Below are 27,826 nucleotides of genomic sequence, written 5' to 3' on the forward strand. Positions count from 1 at the left end.
AAACTGTAGGCAAAAAAACAAAACACACAAAAAAAACACCAAGAACAACTATAAAAAACATATATAGAAACACTAGCTAAAATAAGCCCTCAAAATTACCCTGCCTAGAAGTAACAATTAGTGCTTAATATATGGGAGGGAGAATACAGAAATTTGGTAGGAGATATCAAGCTGTATTACAAAGCCACTGTTCTCAAAACTGCCTGGTACTGGCACAAGAACAGACATATAGATCAATGGAATAGAATAGAGAACCCAGAAATCAACCCGAACCAATATGCTCAATATTTGACAAAGGAGGCAAGAACATACAATGGAGTCAACACAGTCTCTTCAATAAATAGTGCTGGGAAAATTGGACAGATACATGCAAAAAAATGAAACTAGACCACCAACTTACACCATACACAAAAATAAACTCAAAATGGATAAAGGACTTAAATGTAAGACGGGAAACCATAAAAATACTAGAGGAATCCAAAGGCAACAAAATCTCAGACTTATGCCGAAGCAACTTCTTCACCGATACATCTCCTAGGGCAGTGATGGCGAACCTTTTGAGCTCGGCATGTCAGCATTTTGAAAAACCCTAACTTAACTCTGGTGCCGTGTCACATATAGAAATTTTTTGATATTTGCAACCATAATAAAAGACTTATATTTTTGATATTTACTTATATATTTAAATGCCATTTAACAAAGAAAAATCAACCAAAAAAATGAGTTCGCGTGTCATAGGTTCGCCATCACTGTCCTAGAGCATTGGAAACTAAAGAGAAAATAAACAAATGGGACTACATCAAAATAAAAAGCTTCTGCACAGCAAAAGAAACCATCAACAAAACAACAAGAAAGCCCACTGCATGGGAGAACATATTTGCCAATGTTATCACCAATAAGGGTTTAATCTCCAACATTTATAGGGAATTCATACAACTTAACAAAAGGAAGATAAACAATCCAATCAAAAAATGGGCAAAGGACCTAAATAGACACTTTTCAAAAGAGGACATTCAGAAAGCCAAGAGACATATGAAAACATGCTCAAAGTCACTAATCATCCGAGAGATGCAAATCAAAACAACAATGAGGTACCATCTCACACCTGTCAGAATGGCTATCATCAACAAATCAACAAACGACAAGTGCTGGAGAGGATGTGGAGAAAAAGGAACCCTTCTTCACTGCTGGAGGGAATGCAGACTGGTGCAGCCACTGTGGAGAACAGTATAGAGCTTCCTCAAAAAACTAAAAATGGAACTCGTATTTGACCCATTGATCCCACTGCTAGGAATATATCCCAAGAAACCAGAAACACCAATCAGAAAGGATATATGCATGCCTATGTTCATAGCAGCACAATTTACCATAGCTAAGATTTGGAAACAGCCCAAGTGCCCATCAACGGATGAATGGATTAGAAAACTGTTGTACATATACACAATGGAATACTATGCTGCTGTAAAAAAGAAGGAATTCTTACCATTTGCAACAGCATGGATGGAACTGGAGAGCATTATGCTAAGTGAAATAAGCCAGTCAGTGAAAGAAAAATACCACATGATCTCACTCATTTATGGATAATAAAGAGCATTATAAACTGATGAACAAAAATAGATACAGAAGCAGAGCAGCATTAAACAGACTGTCAAACTACAGCAGGAAGGTTGGGGAGGGTTGGGGAGGCGGGGGGTAAGAGATCAACCAAAGGACTTGTATGCATGCATATAAAGCATAACCAATGGACACAAGACACTGGGGGGTAGGGGAGGCTGGGGGAAAGTCAAGGGGGAAAAAAAAGGAGACAAATGTACTACTCTTTGTAATATTTTAAGCAATAAAAAAAAAGAGAGAGAAAAAAGACCTTAATCATCAAAAAGGAAAAAAAGAAATTTGATAGGAACAGAGGCAGCAGAATGATGGAAGGTGAAGAGCCTTCGAATTAATACCTAATGAACCTGGGTTTATCACAATTTATAACATGGCACCTTTTCACCCCAGCTAAAAGTGGCAAGATGAAAATAGAGGTAGGGAGGATTCTAGCAGCTCTGCACTGGGCTAAGGAGGAATGAAGAGTGCATCTTAGAAAGCTGCTATTAGACATGAGGGATGACTGCAGGAACCCACAGCAAACACTATAGAATGGGAGGGGAAAGGTAGACCAAAAGACAAGGAAGTCAAAGGTGGATTGGACTTAAGAACAAAGGAAGAGCCCTGACCAGTTTGGCTCAGTGGATAGAGCGTCAGCCTGCGGACTGAGGGGTCCCGGGTTCAATTCCGGTCAAGGGCATGTACCTTGGTTGCGGGCACGTCCCGGGATGCTTCCCCAGTGGGGGGTGTGCAGGAGGCAGCTGATCAATGTTTCTAACTCTCTATTTCTCTCCCTTCCTCTCTGTAAAAAATCAATAAAATATATTTTAAAAAAAGAACAAAGGAAGAAAGGAGAATCAATAAACAGACTAGAATGATTGTAGAAACAAGAAAAAAAAGAGAGTGAAATTATTGGAGAAGTTAGGTGAAATTTTAAGGAGGAAGAATTTAGGTTTTTTAGAACTATAATTTAGGGCAGCAGTCTCCAACCTTTCGGATCTCATGGACCACCAGTTGTCCGTAAACCACCGGTTGGTGACCGCTGATTTAGGGGACTGAACTAAACTTTTTTCCTTAGCTCTAAGTTTTCCCCCAGTGAGACTTCTTAAAAAAAGGAAAATAATAACATAAAAGGCAGGATAAATAAATGATAATTAAAAGCAGAACCTTTACAAATTTGACCCCATAGAACTCAAAAGATTTTATGAAGTCATGAAATGAAATATATCTTAAAAATTAAGAAATCAAATTTCTGAACTTTAAAGCATAAGGTAGTAACCATGAATAAACAATCATTATGACAAGCAATTACAGTTACATTAAATAAGGTCCTGGAAGTTGAAGCTCTTTCTGCAGAAATGTGAAACAGAAGCCTAATTCATAACCCAATTCTAAGGCCATAAAATTACAATCCATTTTAATGATAAACAAAAGCATACCTTTAATGTTCCATCAGCTGAACAACTAGCCAAAAACTTATCATCTGGTGAAAATCTGCAGTGATTGACTGAATTGGTATGGCCAAACATGGTATTTCGACATTCTTTTTGATCCAAATCCCAGAGCTATTTGAGAAAGATAAAAATATAACTAAAAAACTAATACTGAATGGAGGAAAGTTAGAAATCATGTAAAGTTATTTCTTCCATTTCACTTAAGCTTTTTCAGTTACAGGCAGATGTTCATTTCGCAGTAACACAAAGGGGAACTTGTAATTAACAAGTAATGGGGCAACCCTTAGGTCAGCACCTAAATCCACTCAGGGACTCAAGGCTCGTCTGGACTTTTAGTTTGAGCACTAAGTAACTGAACAATTACTGCTTATTTTAACAAGGTGGTTTGGAGTCATTATTATTCTACTCAGTTTTATAATAAGTAATATGCAAAATAAATCACCCCAAATTCTTTTAGATGCTAGATTACCTAACTCAAAAAGTAGTCATTTCTAAGATTTCCCAATGCAAACCTTGAGTGTGCTAACTAAGCTAAAATCTATTAATGCTCTAAAAAACGACTCAAAAATACAAGGATAGCAAAGATAGATGTACTAGTAAATATATGACAGGAAATATAAGGGGTTAGAAGAGTAAATTAAATAATACCTTCAGGAATCTATCAACCAAATCCAGCATGTGGGACATTACACGGGACAAATGACTCAATTTCTCTAACCAAACAATGGCATAAAAAATAGAGGCAGAGAGAAAGGGGAACTTTTATAGAATAAACAAGACTTAAGAGGCATAATAACAATCAAATGCCACCTGAACTTCAGATTCTGACCCCAATCAACCCATGGTAGAAAGATATGTTTTGAGATTAATGGGGAAATGTGTACATGAAGTATTTTGGGGTGATATGAAATGATATCTAGGATTTGCTAAAAATGCTCTAGTCCAAAAAAAATTGGGGTCTGTGGGAAAATAAAATAAGATTGGGAAAATGTTGATAATTGTTGGAGCTAGATGGTGGATAGCAGAGAAGTTCATTACTGTCTCCTCTCCTTTTGGGTATGGTTGAAAAGTATTTAAAATGCAAATAAAGGGGACAATAGTAATCTCTGGTGATTTATGCCAACTAGACTAAACACAAAAGGGTAAATCAAGTATCCCCCACAATTAATTTAAATCCTTAGGAAATGATGAGTAAGTGAGGGAAGTCCTGTTCTTCATGGTCATCTCCATGCTTGGTTCCTTTATCCCAACCAGTACCAGGTAAACCCAGTTCCTCAGAGGAGCAAGTTACATGGGGGGCAGCTTTAAACTTACATATTTTCATTGTCTTCTCTCAGTTCAAGAGTCACAAGAAGTGAGTTCTAATAGCCCTCAGGATAATGCAGGTGTGGTATGACAGGTCTTACAGTAAAACTTGTTCTTAATTAAAACTTTTGACTAACCAATAACCCCTTCCTACATCTTAGAGATTTTGGTCTACATGTAACAGAAGGAAATATATTGCCCTGGCCAGTGTGGCTCAGTTGGTTGTCTCATGCACTAAGAGGTCACTGGTTCCATTTTGGTCAAGGCACATACCCGGGTTATGGGCTTGATCTCCAGTAGGGGGCATGCAGGAGGTAGCTGATCAATGATTCTCTCACATCATTGATATTTCTCTCTATCCCTCTCCCTTCCTCTCTCTAAAATCAATAAAAATGTATTTTAAAATAGCCCAGCCAGTGTGGCTCAATGGTTGAGCATTGACCTATGAACCAGGAGGTCACAGTTCGATTCCCAGTGAGAGCACATGCCCGGGATGTGGACTTGATCCCTAGTGGGGAACATGCAGGAGGCAGCCGATCAATGATTCTTTTTCATCATGGATGTTTCTCTCTCTCCCTCTCCCTTCCTCTCCGAAATCAATAAAAATATATTTTAAAAGAATAATAATAAATAAATGGAGGAAATATAAACTTCCTCACCCTACAAAATGTTAACAATAACATCAAAATTAGTCACATATACTACAAAAGTCATCTAGTTTTAGAAGTGGATTCATTCAAAAAGAGCTTTTCTGAAATGGTACAACAGTCTTATTTTTAAAGGTGGTTTACTCAATAGGATAAGCTTTACTGAGTAAAAGTGATCTATAATTGTAAGATAATTTTATGCTACTATATTATTTTGATCCAATCTGGTGGTGTCTGCAGGGCCCAGGGACTCCAGAAACATGTCTGAAAAAGCACTAAGGGGGGGGCGGGGGGGAGCGGGGAATAAGAGAGGGAATAAGAGAGATTAGAAATGCAGGCCCATACCCCCACCTCAACACAAAAAAAAGTGGGTTTTATCTGTTCTACACACTGAGCTCCTATATAAAAGTTCTCTTTGGGCCCTATCAGTGGATAGAGCATCGGCCTGTGGCTGAAGGGTCCCGGGTTCAATTCTGGTCAAGGGCATATGCCCAGGTTGCGGACTCAATCCCCAGTAGGGGGCGTGCAGGAGGCAGCCGATCAGTGTTTCTCTCTCATCATTGATGTTTCTATCTCTCAGTTCCTCTCTCTTCCTCTCAGAAATCAATAAAATATATACTCTTTAAAAATTATATCGTATTTAAAAAAATAAAGTTCTCTTTGGGAGAAAAAAAAAAGTCCAGCTTCCTGAAAAGGGGAGGGGGCAATTTTCAACAAATGTTTCCATATTTTCATAAATTTTTTTAAAATGGCTTATTTAAATGTCAAAACACAGAGTCTATGAGGTTTTCCAAACTGAAATGTTTTACCTACTTCACCAAAAAATGCAATGTCCCAATGCAAAAATGGTGTGACATTTACAAAGAAAGGGCATAAACCAAACCAAAAAAAGAATCCAAAAGCAGACATTTCTGGGATCCAAGAAAATTTAATCTAGCTATCTTTAGTATGCCACTTAAGTGGGAAAAAAAGATAGACTCTTTTATAATTTGTAATTATAAAACATTATCAAACACGTGAAATGAATATCTAATGTTGGTTTTAGAGGGTTGTTGTTTTTTTACATTTTTTTTCCTATTGGCACCTTTTCCCCCCTTCTTCTGACAACAAAATCTCTCTTTTGAATCAAACCCCACTTATAACTCAAGTGGAGCTGACCTCACCTCATCTGTCCAATTTCTACATGACTAAACTTGTGACCCTTGGTCAATCTAAGGATTCCATCCTACCGGCTAGTAGGGTTATTTAAAAATGAGTATATAACCAGAACCAGGTCAACTACAGCTTTCTCTAAAATTAAATATGCAGAATCTGGGAAAAAGCAAGTTTCTCTTCCTCTGTGATTATGAGTTGTAAGACCTATATAAGCCGAGCTGAGAATAGCTCTACTTCCTGTCACACAGAGATACCATGCCTAAACCAACAAAAAGGCCAAGTCTAGATATGGACAGGGAGTTAGAGCCTGAGGACGTAGTTTAAGCATTTGGAATCAGCTCTGTCTGAAGCCATGCTCCCTCTAGTCTTTCCAGTTACATGAGCCAATAATATCTTTTGTTGCTGTTGAGTGAGCTAATATGAAAGTCTGTGTCACTGCAACCAAGAGCCCTGATTAATGCAATGTATAAGAAAGTCAAAGGCAATGTCCTGATGGGTCTACAAATGTATCTACATAATTCTCATTATCCATACTTACTTTGAGGAAGCAGTCACTTGACCCAGTGGCTAAGAGAAGGTGATGTCTGCTGTGAGTAAAGTGGCAGCAGTTGACTTGCTCTGAGTGCTCATCATAGCTTTGTACCAGTTGCCCAGTCACAGAATTCCAAATCTAAAGAAAATTTTAAAAATAAAATTTACCACTACCTCTTATTTTGAAATAAAGCAAGTAAAATATGAACTGCTTTACGGATGCTATCCATTTTGTCTGTCAGATTTCCTCAGGCGTAGATGATGCTAATAAATACCTCCCACTTCCCTAAAACATGTCAAATAGCTTTTTTTAATAAAGCTTATTTTGCAAGTCTATACATGTGTCTTTCTATAGCATAACTGGAATCTCCTCAAAACATTACAGTCTTCAAGGGCAAGATTTCAGATGTTCATATGAATGAAAGCAGGCAGAGAAGTGCTATATGCGAATGGAATAATGGGCTTCACTGGGAAGGATGAAATCCAAGACCTGGCTATACCACTTTTAAGTTAAGTGTCCCTGGGCAAGTCCTTAATTTTCCTGCACCTCAGTTCCCTCTTAAGGAATATGTATACCTGTCCCACAAGCATGGTATCAAATGGGGAAAAGGGTATGGTAAGTGTTCTGATGACCTCAAGATACCAGTAAGTCAGTATAGGCAGATGGCTCAGCAAAAAAAATAGACTGTAGATTCTGAGGGAAACCTAGCTTTCAACCCTGGCTCCATGAGTTTGGGCAAATAATTTCACCTCTGAACCTGTTTCCTCATCTGAAAAATAGGATCAATACTTACTTTGCAAGTTGCAGAGTGAAACTGATCATTTAAGAAAATGTATAGTATAAAGCTTCATGCAGTGCTGAGTTCACAATAAAAAATAATCATCATTCTAATTACTATGTAAGACGACTAACTAAGCATGTCTACTCCATCTACAATAAACAAATGAAATAAATTACCTAATCACTCTTCACTGGGCTTTGGACTTCTCAGAGGTACTAATGTCCCTCTCATAGCATTTTCTTTTTATCTCATCAAAGCACTCCCCAGAGGTCCAGAGAGTTTCCTTTATTTTGAAGTTCTTTTAATTTCTGTCTCTTGCTTTAAATTTTGAATTCTTAGAAAAGAGAAACTTGATATTATTTCCTTTTACTCCTTATAACTTTGACTTTGGAACTGCTCAGAGTGGCCAACTGCAAGTCTGACTCAGAGTAAAGGTTACATAGTAAATTAACTAGCTGGTTGTAAAGTCACCTAAGAGAGTCCAATATATCAAGAAATAGATTTCTCCAAGATCTCAATTTAGTCTGGACACTCCAGAGCCTTCTTCAAGTGGACAGAAACTCCAGGAAAACTCCTAAGTCAATTATATTGTTCCAAAGGTCCACCCCACCTAGCCAAATTCAGCACTCCACAACCCTTTGAAAAAAGCCTGAAGTGAAATTCCCCCTCCATTTGTCATATAAAACATTCCCTTGGTCTTCAATTTATCTTATATTCTGCATAAATGCTCTAGCTAAAAGCCAAATTTAGGGACAAGAGACAAGAAAAATTAACAAAGATAAAAACTCCTGTATTTATTTTTCTCTATTTACTTTTTAGACTAGTAACCTAATTATTAATTTGTTCATCCATCTGGTTTTGCACTGAATATAAGCCAGTTCATAAAGGTAAAAAATCCAGGTTGCATTTCACAAATTACAACAGAATCCAATCTCAGATAGTAATTCTGTGCAGTAACAGTAGACTTAACTTTTAGGATTTAAATATATTCTAATATGCACAGTATTGGGTATGTGCCCTTTTCAATTTTTCTCAAGAGACATATTTTACCTATAAGGTTTTATCAGCTCCACAAGAAGCTATTCTGTGACCATCCTCAGAAAAGCAAGCATGGTAAGCAAGATTTAAACTGATATTTAACCCACAGACCAGTCAATAAATGGCAGGCAAATTCATTAATTTGTAACTCTTTTTCTCAGCTGCCTGGTAAATATCTCAGACTGATCAACCTGGATATTTTGCTGGGACTTAAATATAAAGGTTTTTCAGAGAGAGTTAATTTACAATGGATAAAACTAATTTACCTCAAGTTAGTAGATCAACAGGCAAGAAGGAGTCCTTTAACCATTCTTATCCTAGTCCCTCTATTATGGAAAAAGAAAATAAGTTCTGTAGTGATTACAACTGAAGAGGAAAATGTTTCCTTACCTTCACTTTTTTATCTACTGAGCAGGTTGCTATAAATTTGTCATCTGTTGAGAATGCACAGCAAAGCACTTCATCTTCATGACCCTTGATTTCGAGAAGTTTCTCTCCTGTTTCAGCTTTGAACACCTGCACAAGCAACAACAAAATCTTTTTACAAGGTATCACTTAACCATGAACCATCTATTCTATCTAATAAAAGAGAAACATGGTAATTAGCCGTACATCCGCTACCCTTCCCATTGGCTAATCAGGGCGATATGCAAATTAACTGCCAGCCAAGATGGTGGCCGGCAGCCATGCACTGAAGCGAACAGGGAGGCTTGCTTGCTCCAGTGACTGCGGACTCCAACGTTCCCCGCCTGACTTGCCGGCCTCTCAGCTGCAACTCTAAGCAACTATGTTGCAAATATAGAAGCTAAACAAAACCCCAGAAACCTGCGTTAGTCAGCCTAGTCAGCCGGGCTTCAGCCAGCCGGACCGCAACATTGTATCAAATACAGAACGTAAACAAAGGCCAGAAACCTGCTTTCAGCAGCCAAGCATCAGAGCTAAAGCTGGCCCAGAATAAAAAAAAGAAAAGAAAAAAAGGAGCGGTTGGGAGCTTCAGTCACCCGCCAGCCTGAAAACAGCCTCAGCCCTCAGCAGACTGGGCCAGGCACCCCAGTGGGGACCCCCACCTGATCAGGACACCCTTCAGGGCAAACCAGCAGCCCCCACCATGCCACCAGGCCTCTTATTCTACATAGTAAAAAGGGTAAATATGCCTTCCGGCACCCGGGAACAAGCGTGGACAAGGGGGGCAGCCGCCCAAACCCCCTGAATCGCCTGCGGGCTCCCGTGTGTGAACAGGGGGGGCGGGGCCACAACCTCCCTATCCCGCCCTGCTCCGTTTCATGACAGGGGAAAGGTGCCCCAACCCCCTGATCAAGCCCTGCTCTGTGTGTGACAAGGGTGCAGCGCCCCAACCCCCTGATCCGCCCTGCACTGTGTGTGACAGGGGGCGGTGCCCCAACTCCCCTATCGGCCCTACTCTGTGAGTGACAGGGGGGAGCTCCTCAAACCCCCTGATGGGCCCTGCTCTGTGCGTGACAGGAGGGAGCTCCTCAACCCCCTGATCGGCCCTGCTCTGTGTGTGACAGGGTACGGAGCCCCAACCCCCCTGATGGGCCCTGCTCTGTGCATGACAGGGGGCGGTGCCCCAACTCCCCTTTTGGCCCTACTCTGTGAATGACAGGGGGGAACTCCTCAACCCCCTGATGGGCACTGCTCTGTGCATGACAGGGGGGAGCTCCTCAACCCCCTGATCGGCCCTGCTCTGTGTGTGACAGGGTACGGAGCCCCAACCCCCCAGATGGGCCCTGCTCTGTGTGTGACAGGGGGCGGCGCCCCAACTCCCCAATCGGCCCTGCTCTGAGCCCGACCAGGGGCTGCACCTAGGGACTGGGCCTGCCCTCTGCCACCCAGGAGCGGGCCTAAGCCAGCAGGTCGTTATCTCCCGAGGGGCCCCAGACTGCGAGAGGGCACAGGCCAGGCTGAGGGACCCCCCCCCTCCCCCTCGAGTGCACAAATTTTTGTGCACCGGGCCTCTAGTATATATATAAAGAGCCAGGGTCTGTAACATCCAAAATGACTGAAGGGACGACCAAATGCCAGGCTTCACACGCAGCAGGCTCGGGTGGGCGGGGACTGGTGAGCGGGATGAACTGCTGACTTCTCAGTCCCTCCCCCCCAGCTCCCATGGGCACCGCGGCAACCCAGCACTGACTGCTGCTACCACGGGTGCTGCGGCAACCGAGCACTGACTGCCAAGGGGGCTGTGGGCCCAGGAATGCCACAGCCCTGTGGCAGGAGGGGGCTGTGGGCCCCAGCCGGCCAGGGCGAGGTGGAACTCTGGGTCTCGTGCTATTGAGGGTGTGGCCGGCCTACATACCAGACCCTTACAGGAGGGAGGAGGGAGCCCCATTCCTCGCAGAATCGGCCATTGGATAGCTTGCTGTCAGCAGCCTGCCAGCCAGGAATCCCATTCACCTGCACCCCGGACCCCAGCGATCAGGCAGGCAGAGGCAGTTAGGGGCAATCAGGCCAGCAGGGGAGAGCAGTTAGGGGGGAGATCAGGCCAGCAGGGGAGAGCAGTTGGGATGATCAGGCAGGTAGGCAGAGGCAGCTAGGGGCAATCAGGCAGGCAGACAGAGAGGTTAGGGGCGATCAGGCAGGCAGGCAGAGGCAGTAAGGGGCAATCAGGCAGGCAGGCAGAGGCAGTAAGGGGCAATCAGGCAGGCAGGCGAGTGGTTAGGAGCCACTCACTTACTCGACAGGGATCGGGCCTAAACCGGCAGTCGGACATCCCCCAAGGGGTCCCCGATTGGAGAGGGTGCAGACTGGGCTGAGGGAACCCCACCCTGCACAAATTTCGTGCACCAGGCCACTAGTCTATACTAATAAAAGGGTAATATGCTAATTAGACCAGATAGACCAGACATCCTTCCAGACAAAGCCATGGCAGCTGCGAGGGCCGAGGAGGGCTGGCAGCCGTGACAGCTGTGAGGGCTGAGGAGGGCTGGCAGTGGCAGCAGCAGGGGGGGTAATGGGAGTAGCGCCTTCCCCTGATCAGCCCAGTCACCTACTGCAGAGGGAGGCCAGAGGCAGTAGCAGCAGTGGGGTGATGGGGCAGCACCTTCCCCTGATTGGCCTGGTCACCTCCCACAGAGGTAGGGAGCGGGCCTAAACCGTCAGTAGGACGTCCCCTGAGTGCTCCCAGACTGTGAGAGGGGGCAGGCCGGGCTGAGGGGACCGCCCACCCAGTGCACGAATTTTCATGCACCTGGCCTCTAGTTATTAAATAAAAATCTTTCCTTAAAAGATCCTAATCATTGTTATTTTGCAACAAAAATGAACCTTGGCAAAATCACTCCAAAAATCAGAATTTGTATCAGAATCTGTATGCTTTAAAATAGAGAACTATCCATTGTTAAATGTTAGTAATATTAATAAAAATAACTAACAGAGTATAGCTTCAGTTCGTGAGAATAGTTTCACAAATTCTTAACAAGCAAATAGAAAATATTTCATGCAATATAATTTCTTTCCGGGGCTCAAAAGACAAAATTAGTAATAAAGCACACATAGGAATAAAGGTTATAGTCATAATCTTACAAAGACTAAAGCTATCATAATTATAAAAGTTTTAACTAATTTGATCCTGATTCCTTCAAAATCCAAAAGTTAGAGCACAAGTTTAAAGTAAAGCACTCATTCATATTTTCTGAAAACAAATGAGAACTTAAAAGGAAATTCCTTCAGGCACCTTAGGAAACAACCTAGCCCAATTCCATTTATCGCCAGAAATCTGTGCCTGAGTTGGTGATAAAATAGGTATTTTACTTAATCGTTTTTCAGTCAGAGCCCTGCTCACTCTGCTAGAAAGTCCTATGTCTTTCAACAATTATCAATTCCTCATTACCTTTAGCTGGCACCTGGGTGATGACAACTGACTGGCAGGGTAAAAGGCACCTCTATGTCACTTGGCAAGTTTAGAATTATGGAAAAAAACAAAACAAAAAACACTACCATATCTTTAAAATCGCTAGAGAAAGCTTTTATAAAATGTTCGGTTTCTCTATCTCTTTGTGCAATTTACTTGACTTTTAGAATTTAAATATATTTTAATACACACAGTATTGCATACATGCCCTTTTCAATTTTTCTCAAGAGACATATTTTACCTGTAAGGTTTTATCAGCTCCACAAGAAGCTATTCTGTGGCCATCCTCAGAAAAGCAAGCATGGTAAACAGCATCTGTATGGGGGCGGACAACTAAGCGAGAGAGATTCTTGATGTTCTTTTTGTTTCTAAATACAAGGAAAAAAGGAACAAAAACCCAACAAGTGAGAATAAACTTCAGTAATAAACTGTCTTTTAGCTTAGTTATATTCCCCAAAATACAAAATTCTTAAAATTAAATTGCCAACATGTAAATGACAGTATAGATCACCTGAAGGAAAAAAGCATAATATAACAAACTTGGCATTTTAAAAGAAGTGCCACCCTATATCAAGCAACCTGTCATGTGTTACAAATGTCACTGAGTTGGAAGAAATCTAGTTAATCAGATACACATCACCTTCTATTTTCCTTTGAAGCTTTAATAATAATATGTACACCTGCCATTATGATGATGTACTTTAAAACTGCTCTTCTCTAAGAAAAATTATTCAGATATAGAGAAAAAGTAAATAAATGTTTCTAACTCTCTATACCTCTCCTGTCTTCTCTGTAAAAAAAAAATCAATAATATATATATATTTTTAAAAAATGTCAGAGTTGGAAGAAATCTAGTTAATCAGATACACATCACCTTCTATTTTCCTTTGAAGCTTTAATAATAATATGTACACCTGCCATTATGATGATGTACTTTAAAACTGCTCTTCTCTAAGAAAAATTATTCAGATATAGAGAAAAAGTAAATAAAGCAATGTTATTTTCTGTGTATCTTAATCTACTGAATACTAACTATCCCACAGGTATAAATATTATATGATTTTTCATGGGCTAAAGGAACAAAAAAATAAAGAACAAAAGGGTAAAGGAATATAACATATACTTAAAATGAGAAAAGTATCAGAACAGTCAGGATTTCTGTGTCAGTAACTCTCAGTACAAGAATATATGTTAAATGGTTTCGTGTTTAATTTAAGAGTCAAAGTTTGGCCCTAGCCAGTTTGGCTCAATGGATAGTGGGTTGGCCTAAGGATTGAAGGGTCTCCGGTTCGATTCCAGTCAAGAGCATGTATTTCATGCTGAAAGGTATCCTTTAAGAAGAGGAAGAAGAAGAAAAAGGTAAAGATACAAATTATGAACAACAAACATGCATCTATCAACAAATGAATCTAAGAATCAAGTGAATAAATAACCTGATGTACAGAATGAACTGGTGATTATAATAGAATCAGGGACATAGAAAGGGAATAGACTGACTATTCTTGGGGGGAAAAGGGGTGTGGGAGATGCGGGAAGTGACTGGACAAAAATCATGCACCTATGGATGAACACAGTGGGTGGGGAGTGAGGGTGGAGGGTGGGGTGGGAGCTGGAAGGAGGGGAGTTATGGAGGGAAAAAAGAGGAACAAATGTAATAATCTGAACAATAAAGATTTAAAAAAAAAAAAAAAAAAAAAAGAGCATGTAGTTGCAGGCTCCGATCCCTGGCCCTGGTTGGGGCCTCATGTGGGAGGCAACCAATTGATGTGTCCTCTCTTTCACATCAATGTTTCTGTCTTTCACATCAATCAATCTCTCTCTCTCTCTCCCTCTCTCTCTCTCTCTCTCTCTCTCTCTCTCACTCTCTTTCCCGCCCCCCTCCCTCAGTAAGGCATGCAAGCCTAATCAAGTCTCAGCCTCTCTGTGCCTGTTTTCTCATTTGTAAAATAGGGCAAATAATATTTAATAGTACCTTATAAGGTTGTTCTGAAGATAAAATTACTAAGATGGGAGCTTACTGTATATTACAGGCATGAAAAAGATGATATTTTAGCTTTCCTTTTACTAATGATAAGAAGTAGAAGAATCATGATTCAGGGAAAGTTTAATAAGGACTAAGTGCAAGACAAAGTGCTAATCCAGCGGTTCTCAACCTGTGGGTCGCGACCCCTTTAGGGGTCGAACGACCCTTTCACAGGGGTCGCCTAAGACCATCGGAAAACACATATATAATTACATATTGTTTTTGTGATTAATAACTATGCTTTAATTATGTTCAATTTGTAACAATGAAAATACATCCTGCATATCAGATATTTACATTACGATTCATAACAGTAGCAAAATTACAGTTATGAAGTAGCAACGAAAATAATTTTATGGTTGGGGGTCACCACATGAGGAACTGTATTAAAGGGTCACGGCATTAGGAAGGTTGAGAACCACTGTGCTAATCATTTTATACCCAATATCTCATTTAATCTTCACAAAAATTGTACTTACCTCAAAGGACTGTTATCTCTATTTTACTTATGAGAAAGGAGAGGAAGCTATAACTTGTTCAAAAATCACAAAACTGTGATTTTAGAAAGGAGACTCAAAAGTAGGTTTGTCGCTTCAAAGCCCATGTTCTTCACTACTTATTGTATTACACTAAGTAAAGCATTTGGTGTTAATATTTAGAATGACTTGTCAAAATGCCATACAGACAAGCATCTATTTCTATGGACTCTTTGAACATGAATATTTCTCCTATGCTTACTTCTCTAAAACTTTTCAATAAGTAAGAATGCTTATTAAAAGTTCCAGCCTTTCCAAAGAACTGTAGTTAAATCTTCCTGGAGTGAACTTATTCACTACCTGAAAATAATAATGATATAATTAGCACACTGCTCCCTTTGGTCTCTCCTAACCTACTTACATCCACTCCAGGTAAAGCACTCCGTTATCGACCTCCTGCTTGGCCTGCAGCTTAGCTTGCTGATAAACTTCTGAAGTTTCCGGTTCACAGAGACCCAGCTGTACAATACTAGGAAATGGTTGTCGTCCAAGAAGATGTCCATTTAAAGATAAAAACTCCTGGAAATTCTCACAGACTGCATAATCCTATGAACAAACTGAAATCTCTTAGAAACATAACCAGAGCCAACATTTTTCTGTTTCTGTGATCTGATCACTTTAAAGGCTTAAATGACATAGTCTCTATGTGAGCTAAAATTGAATAACCAACCACTTAGGTAACAAATATAGACTTTTAAACATAGGATAAACTTTTAAACATAAGATAAAAATCTCATTATCAAAGTACTACTTTCTTAATACATTCTTTAAAAACAATAACCAAAAAAACACTGAACACTTTACTTCTTCAAATTTCAAAAATCAATCCTATTCACATTCCCAATAGGCTAGGAAGCAAAATAATTAGAATAATCAAAGGTCAAAATAAGAAAATTATCTTTCTTCATTCCTTTCTATTCTGCTCGTCCCCACTATTAAACCCTAGAATTAAATGTCAGAAAAAGTATGTCCTTTCACGACTTATTTTTTGAATGAATATATACCTTTTCATCCAGTATATCCCTGTATTCCACAAATTCATGAATCAGATGAGCAGGGCCTACAAGTTCTGTTTTTGCTTTAATCCAATCCAGGGAAAACATTAAAGCACAAAGTTCCTTTTAAAAAATAAATAAATAATAAGATCAGGAGCCCTGTTAAAGAAATCAGAGAATTTTAAGTCTACCATCATTATCCTAACACTACTGAAACTTAGCAGACACTCAAATTTAAGGACAAAAAGGAAACTATTGAAAAGAAACACATAAATAGTTCCAAAGAAACATAAAATGGACCTCACACCTTAACTCAAAATAAATTTTAGTTGGATTAAAGACTTAAATATAAAATAGAAAACTTCAGAAAAAAACTAGAACAAACAGGTAAATATTTCTATAAGCCTGTAATGAAGGAAATGTTTGCAGATATGACACCAAAGTAAACTACAAAAAAGAAAAATGGTGCATTTAATAACATAAAAACTCAAATCTTCAATATAGTAGAAAACAATATAAATAAATTTGAAGACAAAAAATAAACCAGGAAAAAAAATTTATAACAGGTATAATAGATGACAGTATTTTTTTTTTAATATATTTTACTCATTCAGTTTTATAGAAAATTCTTCAAAAATAAGAAAAAGGTAAATACCCCAATATAAAAAATAGGTAAAGGCAATGGATGAGAACCAATTCACAAAATAAAAAGCACAAATTTTTTTTTCTGCCACCACCAGGCTGGAACCTTAGTTTTTTCATTTTGTAAATGGAGATACTAGTAGCCCTATCTCACAGGGTTGTGATAAAACTTTACATGAGTTAGTATGTGTAAAATGCTTGGAACAAATCCTGGTGCACAGTAAATACTTAGTAAATTTTAGCTGTTATGCCCTAACCGGTTTGGCTCAGTGGATAGAGCGTCAGCCTGCGGACTCAAGGGTCCCAGGTTCGATTCCGGTCAAGGGCATGTACCTTGGTTGCGGGCACATCCCCAGTGGGGAGTGTGCAGGAGGCAGCTGAATCGATGTTTCTCTCTCATCGATGTTTCTAACTCTCTATCCCTCTCCCTTCCTCTCTGTAAAAAATCAATAAATTTTTTTAAAAAAGTTTTAGCTGTTATTATTATAACAACCCTATCTCAATATTTAACCATTACCACTGCTTTCATGGAATATAATTATCTCAAGCAGTAGCTAATTCCATTTACCTATCATGCCTCATAGGCAGTTATTTACATGAGCAAGGATAAAGGCTGGGACAAATTCAACCTAAAGTATTTCAATGAGAAAGTACCATGTTATCTAAACTCTCTGTGCACATACTTAATTACAAAGTCATTACTTAATCCTCTATCTCTAAACTCACTCTAATCTTGGATGGGAACATTGGTACCATTTTAATTAATTTTAAAAGACGAATAAAAACTTTTTAAAGAATTCTTTTTCATTGTGTTTTCTTAAAAGAATCTTTGAAACAGGGTCTAACTTGGTGAAAACTTCAGTGTTGGGCCCTGACCGGTTTGGCTCAGCGGATAGAGCGTCGGCCTGCGGACTCAAGGGTCCCTGGTTCAGTTCCGGTCAAGGGCATGGGGCTCATGTGGGAGGCAACCAATTGATGTGTCTCTCTTTCACATCAATGTTTCTGTCTTTCACATCAATCAATCTCTCTCTCTCTCTCCCTCTCTCTCTCTCTCTCTCTCTCTCTCTCTCACTCTCTTTCCCGCCCCCCTCCCTCAGTAAGGCATGCAAGCCTAATCAAGTCTCAGCCTCTCTGTGCCTGTTTTCTCATTTGTAAAATAGGGCAAATAATATTTAATAGTACCTTATAAGGTTGTTCTGAAGATAAAATTACTAAGATGGGAGCTTACTGTATATTACAGGCATGAAAAAGATGATATTTTAGCTTTCCTTTTACTAATTGATAAGAAGTTAGAAGAATCATGATTCAGGGAAAGTTTAATAAGGACTAAGTGCAAGACAAAGTGCTAATCCAGCGGTTCTCAACCTGTGGGTCGCGACCCCTTTAGGGGTCGAACGACCCTTTCACAGGGGTCGCCTAAGACCATCGGAAAACACATATATAATTACATATTGTTTTTGTGATTAATAACTATGCTTTAATTATGTTCAATTTGTAACAATGAAAATACATCCTGCATATCAGATATTTACATTACGATTCATAACAGTAGCAAAATTACAGTTATGAAGTAGCAACGAAAATAATTTTATGGTTGGGGGTCACCACATGAGGAACTGTATTAAAGGGTCACGGCATTAGGAAGGTTGAGAACCACTGTGCTAAATCATTTTATACCCAATATCTCATTTAATCTTCACAAAAATTGTACTTACCTCAAAGGACTGTTATCTCTATTTTACTTATGAGAAAAGGAGAGGAAGCTATAACTTGTTCAAAAATCACAAAACTGTGATTTTAGAAAGGAGACTCAAAAGTAGGTTTGTGGCTTCAAAGCCCATGTTCTTCACTACTTATTGTATTACACTAAGTAAAGCATTTGATGTTAATATTTAGAATGACTTGTCAAAATGCCATACAGATAAGCATCTATTTCTATGGACTCTTTGAACATGAATATTTCTCCTATGCTTACTTCTCTAAAACTTTTCAATAAGTAAGAATGCTTATTAAAAGTTCCAGCCTTTCCGAAGAACTGTAGTTAAATCTTCCTGGAGTGAACTTATTCACTACCTGAAAAAATAATGATATAATTAGCACACTGCTCCCTTTGGTCTCTCCTAACCTACTTACATCCACTCCAGGTAAAGCACTCCGTTATCGACCTCCTGCTTGGCCTGCAGCTTAGCTTGCTGATAAACTTCTGAAGTTTCCGGCTCACAGAGACCCAGCTGTACAATACTAGGAAATGGTTGTCGTCCAAGAAGATGTCCATTTAAAGATAAAAACTCCTGGAAATTCTCACAGACTGCATAATCCTATGAACAAACTGAAATCTCTTAGAAACATAACCAGAGCCAACATTTTTCTGTTTCTGTGATCTGATCACTTTAAAGGCTTAAATGACATAGTCTCTATGTGAGCTAAAATTGAATAACCAACCACTTAGGTAACAAATATAGACTTTTAAACATAGGATAAACTTTTAATCATAAGATAAAAATCTCATTATCAAAGTACTACTTTCTTAATACATTCTTTAAAGACAATAACAAAAAAAAAAAACACTGAACACTTTACTTCTTCAAATTTTAAAACTCAATCCTATTCACATTCCCAATAGGCTAGGAAGCAAAATAATTAGAATAATCAAAGGTCAAAATAAGAAAATTATCTTTCTTCATTCCTTTCTATTCTGCTCGTCCCCACTATTAAACCCTAGAATTAAATGTCAGAAAAAGTATGTCCTTTCAGGACTTATTTTTTGAATGAATATATACCTTTTCATCCAGTATATCCCTGTATTCCACAAATTCATGAATCAGATGAGCAGGGCCTACAAGTTCCGTTTTTGCTTTAATCCAATCCAGGGAAAACATTAAAGCACAAAGTTCCTTTTAAAAAATAAATAAATAATAAGATCAGGAGCCCTGTTAAAGAAATCAGAGAATTTTAAGTCTACCATCATTATCCTAACACTACTGAAACTTAGCAGACATTCAAATTTAAGGACAAAAAGGAAACTATTGAAAAGAAACACATAAATAGTTCCACAGAAACATAAAATGGACCTCACACCTTAACTCAAAATAAATTTTAGTTGGATTAAAGACTTAAATATAAAATAGAAAACTTCAGAAAAAAACTAGAACAAACAGGTAAATATTTCTATAAGCCTGTAATGAAGGAAATGTTTGCAGATATGACACCAAAGTAAACTACAAAAAAGAAAAATGGTGCATTTAATAACATAAAAACTCAAATCTTCAATATAGTAGAAAACAATCTAAATAAATTTGAAGACAAAAAATAAACCAGGAAAAAAATTTATAACAGGTATAATAGATGACAGTATTAATAGAATAAAAATGACTACTCATTCAGTTTTATAGAAAATTCTTCAAAAATAAGAAAAAGGTAAATACCCCAATATAAAAAATAGGTAAAGGCAATGGATGAGAACCAATTCACAAAATAAAAAGCACAAATTTTTTTTTCTGCCACCACCAGGCTGGAACCTTAGTTTTTTCATTTTGTAAATGGAGATACTAGTAGCCCTATCTCACAGGGTTGTGATAAAACTTTACATGAGTTAGTATGTGTAAAATGCTTGGAACAAATCCTGGTGCACAGTAAATACTTAGTAAATTTTAGCTGTTATGCCCTAACCGGTTTGGCTCAGTGGATAGAGCGTCGGCCTGCGGACTCAAGGGTCCCAGGTTCGATTCCGGTCAAGGGCATGTACCTTGGTTGCGGGCACATCCCCAGTGGGGAGTGTGCAGGAGGCAGCTGAATCGATGTTTCTCTCTCATCGATGTTTCTAACTCTCTATCCCTCTCCCTTCCTCTCTGTAAAAAATCAATAAAATAATTTTTTTAAAAAATTTTTAGCTGTTATTATTATAACAACCCTATCTCAATATTTAACCATTACCACTGCCTTCATGGAATATAATTATCTCAAGCAGTAGCTAATTCCATTTACCTATCATGGCTCATAGGCAGTTATTTACATGAGCAAGGATAAAGGCTGGGACAAATTCAACCTAAAGTATTTCAATGAGAAAGTACCATGTTATCTAAACTCTCTGTGCACATACTTAATTACAAAGTCATTACTTAATCCTCTATCTCTAAACTCACTCTAATCTTGGATGGGAACATTGGTACCATTTTAATTAATTTTAAAAGACGAATAAAAACTTTTTAAAGAATTCTTTTTCATTGTGTTTTCTTAAAAGAATCTTTGAAACAGGGTCTAACTTGGTGAAAACTTCAGTGTTGGGCCTGACCGGTTTGGCTCAGCGGATAGAGCGTCGGCCTGCGGACTCAAGGGTCCCTGGTTCAGTTCCGGTCAAGGGCATGCCCTTTTACAATGCCTATCAAATCCATCAGCAAATGATGAAGATTCTACTCCTATATCATCACTTTCTTTCCCCTTCATGCTTTTTTCTACTTCTGAGCACTTACTGCCCCCTGACATAGTATACATTTATTTGTCCACTGTCAGTCTCCCCAAGAATGTAAGTTAAATGACAAGAGGGACTCTGTAACATAGCCTCACAATGAATAACAATAATTGTATATAGCAGGCATTTAATAAATATTTTTTAAATATTTTTATTGACTTCATAGAGGAAGGGAGAGGGAGAAAGAGAGAAACATCAATGATGAGAGAGAATCATCGATCGGCTGCACCCTGCACGTCCCCCACTTGGGGATAGAGCCTGCAACCCGGGCATGTGCCCTGATCAGGAATCGAACTGTTATCTCCTGGTTCATAGGTTGAAACTCAACCACCAACCCACATCAGCTGGGCTAATAAATATTTTTTGAATGAATGAATACACTTCGCCACCCTCCGTTCCCTCTCAAAACTTAAAAACAAATTCATACTGCCTATAAAGAAAAGCTACTGGTAAGAAAAAAATGAATTTTCAGGTGGTTCATTTACTACACTTACTAAGGTACCTTTTTTTAAAAAAATCACTGCAAGTAAAAATAGTAGCAAAAACAAAAATGCTTCGTCTATAATTCTATTTTTATAAATTAAAAAATTCTAAACATAGGAATAAATAAAAGTGAGATAAAAGAAAATAATTTTTAAGTCAGTCCTCTTACTTTGTGCATATTGGCACTGGCCATGTGATAGGCCAGGAAATTGTACCAGTACATGCAGTCCTCCTGATCTGGTGAAAGAGCGTGTAGCTGGTGATGTCTCTGGAACTGCGTGATTATCTTCTTATGCAGATCCTGAAACACAAAGGAAACATTTCAGAGGACAGAAACGATTTCATAACCTAAACATTACAGTTAACACCAGCTTCCAAAGCTATTTAAGAATATATAGAAAATATTTCCATAAGATACTTATTAATTACAAAAAGAAAAAATAGCAACTTTACAGTGGAGATATTGGTGGATACTACTTTAATGAAGTGATCAATGGTAACATCACTGATAGTAAGATGTATCAACACCCTGATATGATTCACCGAGAAGGACACAATTTCATTTCTGTGGTATTCTTGCCAAAAATATATAACCTTGCTCTAGTCAGAAGAAAATATAAGATAAACCTAAAGACAATATGCAAAATAACTATCTAGGTATGGTGAAGGCTTGGGGAGGAGGTAGAAGCAGGGGCGGGGGATGTCAATGGGGGAAAGGAGGGGGACATCTGTAATACTTTCAACAATAAAGATAATTTTTTTAAAAATATATTTTATTGATTTTTTGCAGAGAGAAATGGAGAGGGATAGAGAGTTAGAAACATCGATGAGAGAGAAACATCGATCAGCTGCCTCCTGCACACTCCCCACTGGGGATATGCCCGCAACCAAGGTACATGCCCTTGACCGGAATCGAACCTGGGACCCTTGAGTCCACAGGCCGACGCTCTATCCACTGAGCCAAACCGGTTAGGGCAAAGATAATTTTTTTAAAAAACTAGCTAGTACTCCTCAAAAGTGACCATGAAAGATAAAGAAAGCTGAGGAATTTTCATAGATTTGAGGAAACATGACAATTTAATGCAATATGGGATCCTGAATTGGATTTGGACCACAAAAAAAGACATTAGTGGGAAAGCTGGCAAAAGTCAAAGTCTGTGAATTAGTAACATTATAGTTACATAAAGGTATTAATTTTGGGAGGAACTAGGTGAAGGGTTTATGCACAAAATCTCTGTACTATCTTGTAACTATTCCGTATCTAAAATTACTTAGAAATATTCAACAATAAAGAATTATTTTCAAAAATAATAAAATACAAACAAAAAAAATATTTCAAAATAAAAAGTTAAAAAAAGAGCATACAGAGGTGCAAGTACCTGAAGCTGGCTGCGGTTCTGCTCTGTAAGGAAATCTACCTGAAGATCATGCAAATAGTAGCAAAATGATTTGCCATTCCGATCACAGAATAATAGAGACTTATTAACAAACTCTTGCAGTATGTCTTCAACTTCTTCAGTCTCCATGTCCCAGAGAACACATAGCACCTAGGAATCAAAATAAAATGAGCAGGACTGCAGACAAGGTGTAAACACACCCAAAAATCATATCTCAAAGCCCTGAAGAAGAATCTATTTCATAAGAAGCAGCTCAACCATTCCTCAAGGTAGAAAAGAGAAAGAAGCCGGCTGCTTCTCCAGCTTCACTAGAACCACTGAAAATTAGGTAACCCGTTCCAGTTCAACATCAAGCCCTTGATGGAGACTGAACCTTCCACCCCACCACCTCAGTCACACCGGTCTTATCTTTCCAGTATCCTCTGTAACAATATCCTTGGTACTGTATCCAAGGTTGCATGCCATAAATACCCAGTGATGCGGATTCTTGATCCTTTTATTACCTTTGTAGGCACCTTAACATCCTTCTGAAAGATGGAAAGATCTGTGTAATAACTTTTGATGTCTTCTCTGAGCATGTCAACACTTATAGACATGGCTTCATCCAGAGCCTCATAATCATAAGATGAAGATTTCCTTATCCTCTTAAATTGCTTATTCTGAAGTTGCCTGAGGTAGTACTCCCAGCGTTTGGGAAAATCACGTAAAAGTGCACCAATTAAAGACACTACAAGAGGAGAACCTAAAAAAAAAAAAAAGTGACTGTGTTAATATCGTCTCATTTCAGAATCACTACTAAGTTAAGAATCAATTTATTGCTGCTTGTTATCCAAAGCCTTAAAGTATTTTTAACTCTTGGATTCATTTTAGGTATTTATTATAAGGAAGTTACTAGAAATAATCAATATTTCATTTAAGCATATTCATCACAGAATTACTTAAGATAATGAAAAAATCTTAACAGAAATGACTGAATTAAAGCATGTCACTGGTAAATTTTTTTCAAAAGATATTTAATGGCATTGTAAAATGCTCAAGATTTGTTATATAAAAAGGACAAGATTTTAAATGATGTATACCACATTATAATCTTGACTTATTTTCCAAAGTTGTATGTCCTAAAAGACTGGAAAAAATACTCTCATGACACTAATAATTATCAGATTATGAATAGTTTCTATTTTTCTTTATAGATTCACACAGTTTCAAAATGAATATGCATCAACTTTATAATTATAAAAATGAAGTATTTTTTTCTAAGTTTAAGATTTTTTTAAAAGTCAATTAACTCAAAACCAAGTATCTATTTAATGGCAGAAAGAAAAATAAGAAGGTATTTCTATGGAGTAACAACTATGGAAAAAGTAATCTTCAATGCTGATAGATTTGACTACATAAAAGTTTCAATTTCTGGCCCTAGCCAGGTGGCTCAGTTGGCAGGAGCATCGTCTTGTACACCAAAAGGTTGTGTGTTTGATTCCCAGTCAGGGCACATACCAGTCGGGGTGCATACCGGAGCAACCAATCAATGCTTCTCTCTCTCTCTCTCTCTCTCTCTCTCTCTCTCTCAAATCCATAAAACATATCCTCAGATGAGGATTTTTTTTAAAGTTTAAATTTCTGTATTTGAAAAAGACTATAAATGAGATTAAAAGGTAGACAAAAAACTAGGGAAAATATTTGGGGGGGAAAAAAACATGAAAAAAGGCCAATAGCTTCAATAGAGTACCTAAAAGTCAATAAAAATACTTACATCACAAAAGAAAAGCGAGTCAAGAATAATTTATTAAAATGCAAAAATTCAATAGATAAGTAAAAAAGTTAACTTCATTAGTAAAAAATGTAAATTAAGAAGACAAAACCAGTTTTTACTTTCAAATTAGAATACTATTTTTATAAAATCACAACCAAAAGAATTTTAAGCTCTCGCTATATTTTTGTTCTTTGACAGCAGAAGTCACGTCTTTATGCTAAGATGCTGCAGGTTTTCACTTAATATTATTTTAATGAATGAATGAATACCAAAATATCATGACACATTTAGGGTTATTATACATTTAGGGTATCAGAGAAGAACCTAAAATACTAAATATTCTAGTAAAGTTTCTGAATGTTCCTGTGCTAAATTGTCATATTCATTAACTTAATTTACACAACAGGGTAAATTAACATCTCTATAACCCCCTTATATACAAAATAAATAACCCTACCTTTACATTCTTTTATAATACTATGGGCTTCTTCTGGCAAATCTGCTTTCTTCATATTTACAAAAAGGGATAAAATTTCAAGTCCTTTTTCTTTTCCTAAGCCACTCTCCACAGAGACTACATATTTTGGACCTGCAAAATCACAAGGTATGATAAATAATTTGGTGTGCCACATGTATAAATGTAATTGAATTAAAACATAAAGGTAGTAAAAACTAAATTAACAATCCTTACCCATTACTGAATCGGTAACACTCTTGTCTCTGGTTGTAAGGAGAATCTGACACTGATTGTCAAAAGCCTTCAATACCCAAGGATCCCAAACATCATCCAAGATCAACAGAGACCTAATTAAAAGAACTGTATTGAGTCACTAATGACATTTTAAGCTTCCTTTAAAAAAAGAGAATGCCACTACTGCTGTATCCCTTTCACAATACAGGGATAGGCCAAAAGTAGGTTTACAGTTGTGAGTACATGAATGTCTAATCTTGTATTATTATTTATTAATTATTGTATTATTTTCCATACGAAAATAAACCAATACTTTTGCTCACCAATGTATTGATTCAAATAAGGAAAAAATTTTTGAACCTTCCCCTTCCTCCCACCTTCAAGGCATATTAAAGTTAAGGGCCCTCTAAAAAGAGGGCTCTAAGTATTAGAAATCAGCAACCTAGTGCCTAAAAAGAACTATCCATGTAATGGGATGTTTCCTATTCAGTCTTTAAGCATCAAAACCAAATGGCAACTAGGCTCAGGTTAGCACTAGATTTAATCATAGAACAATGATGATTTTTAACCTTTTTTACTTACAAAACCAGCAATTTCATATGTTCCAACCTAACAGAATACACTAGCAAGATTACTTTTCATTTGGTTCACTAGTGGGGTGTTTTCCATCCAAGAAATCAGTTCATAATGACAAAGAACCTCTGTGTCAATTCCTGACTGGTCTCTCCAAAAACTTTTTTAAACTCACCAGAACAAATGAGAAAAAATGCAACTAAAACCTGATAGCATAATTACACACTGGCATTTTTGTCTGAATGGCACACTACTTCTGAACACTACAAAAAAAGTACATACACAGGTTGGAAAATTGCAGAAGCATAAACCAAAATAATGCTGAGAGAAAAACAAAATGACTGGCATCATAAGCCATGTCCGATACATCTGACAGTAATTATAATGTTTTCCTAAACACAAATCACTTTCATTTTGCAAAGGGAAGTGGGATTAGGAAGATACTGAGCAAGAAAAAGGGAAATGGTTAGTGGTCTCAATTCTATTTTCTCGAAAAGAATAGATACCAGTGACTATCAAGGGGAAGGGGAGATGATAGAGGGAACTGGAGGAGAAAAAAGCCAGAAAAAAGGAAGCTTCCCTCAAATGAGTAGCCATCATAATCATCTAGAAGCAGCTTTTTCCAAAAATTAATCCTCTCACCTGATATCCTGATATTAATCCCCTTACCAATTTGAAAATCACTGCCATACTCAGCAACTGTTACCTATGACAGTGTATGTACTACATCATCAAGTGCATCTGTACCATCACTTAATTCTCACCCAATTTACTGTTACACTCCCAAGGAATGCTTTACTCATCTCTGTTCTTGCAGCACTGACCCAGGCACAAAACTCAATGCTACTTAAATGAGCAAATGAAAGGAATGGCCGCTAGATCATGGAAATTAAACTACTGACTGAATCTCCGGCTATCCCCTCCATACAAATAGCAACTGAGCTGCTGTCTCCCTTCTGGTTTAGTGAAAACTGTGAAATAGCTGGTAACAGTGCCTAGCACATAATTATATTGGTACTAGAGGCCCGGTGCACGAATTCGTGCATCAGTGGGGTCCCTTGGCCTGGCATGCGGGATTGGGCCAAAACCGGCTCTCCGACATCCCTTGAGGGGTGCTGGGTTGTGAGAGAACACAGGCCAGGCTGACGGACCCCACCGGTGCACGATCGGGGCCGGGGAGGGACGCGGGAGGTTGGCCAACCAGGGAGGGACTGTGGGAGGGCTCCAGGGCGTGTCCGGCCCATCTCACTCAGTCCCGATTGGCTGGACCCCAGCAGCAAGCTAACCTACCAATTGGAGCATCTGCCCCCTGGTGGTCAGTGCCCATCATAGTGACTGGTTGACCGGTTATCTCTCTGTCCCCTGGTGGTCAGTGCACATGATAGCTAGCGGTTGAGCGGCCTTAGCATATCATTAGCACATTATGCTTTGACTAGAGGCCCGGTGCATGAAATTCGTACACGGGGGGCAGTGTGTGTGTAATCCCTCAGCCAAGCCTGCACCCTCTCGAATCTGGGGCCCCTCGAGGGATGTCCAACTGCCCGTGGGATAGGGCCTAAATGGACAGTCGAACATCCCTCTCAATCCAGGACTGCTGGCTCCCAACTGCTTGCCTGCCTTCCTGCCTGCCTGACTGCCCCTAACTGCTTCTGCCTGCCAGCCTGATCACCCCCTAACCACTCCCCTGCCAGCCTGATCGACACCTAACTGCTCCCCTGCTGGCCCGATTGCCCCTAACTGCCCTCCCCTGCCAGCCTGGTCACCCCTAACTGCCCTCCCCTGCTGGCCCAGTTGCCCCTAACTGCCCTCACCTGCAGGCCTGGGTTCCCCCCCCCAACTGCCCTCCTCTGCCAGCCTGGTCCCCCCCAACTGCCCTCCCCTGCAGTTCTGGG

The 27,826-nt window shown here is 38.8% G+C and overlaps 1 protein-coding gene across 1 annotated transcript in view; it reads right to left on the minus strand.

Moving 5' to 3' along the window:
• Positions 1-27,826, minus strand: part of APAF1 (apoptotic peptidase activating factor 1) — a 76,291-nt gene that overhangs the window by 35,152 nt on the left and 13,313 nt on the right. The window contains exons 6-16 of the mRNA XM_006084110.3: positions 25,362-25,474; positions 25,128-25,259; positions 23,421-23,659; positions 22,900-23,067; positions 21,690-21,821; positions 19,350-19,463; positions 18,703-18,887; positions 12,615-12,741; positions 8,893-9,018; positions 6,690-6,821; positions 3,030-3,155 (exon numbers count right to left, since the gene is read on the minus strand). Coding sequence (XP_006084172.1) covers positions 3,030-3,155; positions 6,690-6,821; positions 8,893-9,018; positions 12,615-12,741; positions 18,703-18,887; positions 19,350-19,463; positions 21,690-21,821; positions 22,900-23,067; positions 23,421-23,659; positions 25,128-25,259; positions 25,362-25,474 — 1,594 coding nt within the window. The remainder of the gene's footprint in view (positions 1-3,029; positions 3,156-6,689; positions 6,822-8,892; positions 9,019-12,614; positions 12,742-18,702; positions 18,888-19,349; positions 19,464-21,689; positions 21,822-22,899; positions 23,068-23,420; positions 23,660-25,127; positions 25,260-25,361; positions 25,475-27,826) is intronic.

The sequence above is a fragment of the Myotis lucifugus genome, unplaced genomic scaffold, assembly GCF_000147115.1.
Source record: "Myotis lucifugus unplaced genomic scaffold, Myoluc2.0 scaffold_10, whole genome shotgun sequence".
In the NCBI taxonomy this organism is placed as follows: Eukaryota; Metazoa; Chordata; class Mammalia; order Chiroptera; family Vespertilionidae; genus Myotis; species Myotis lucifugus.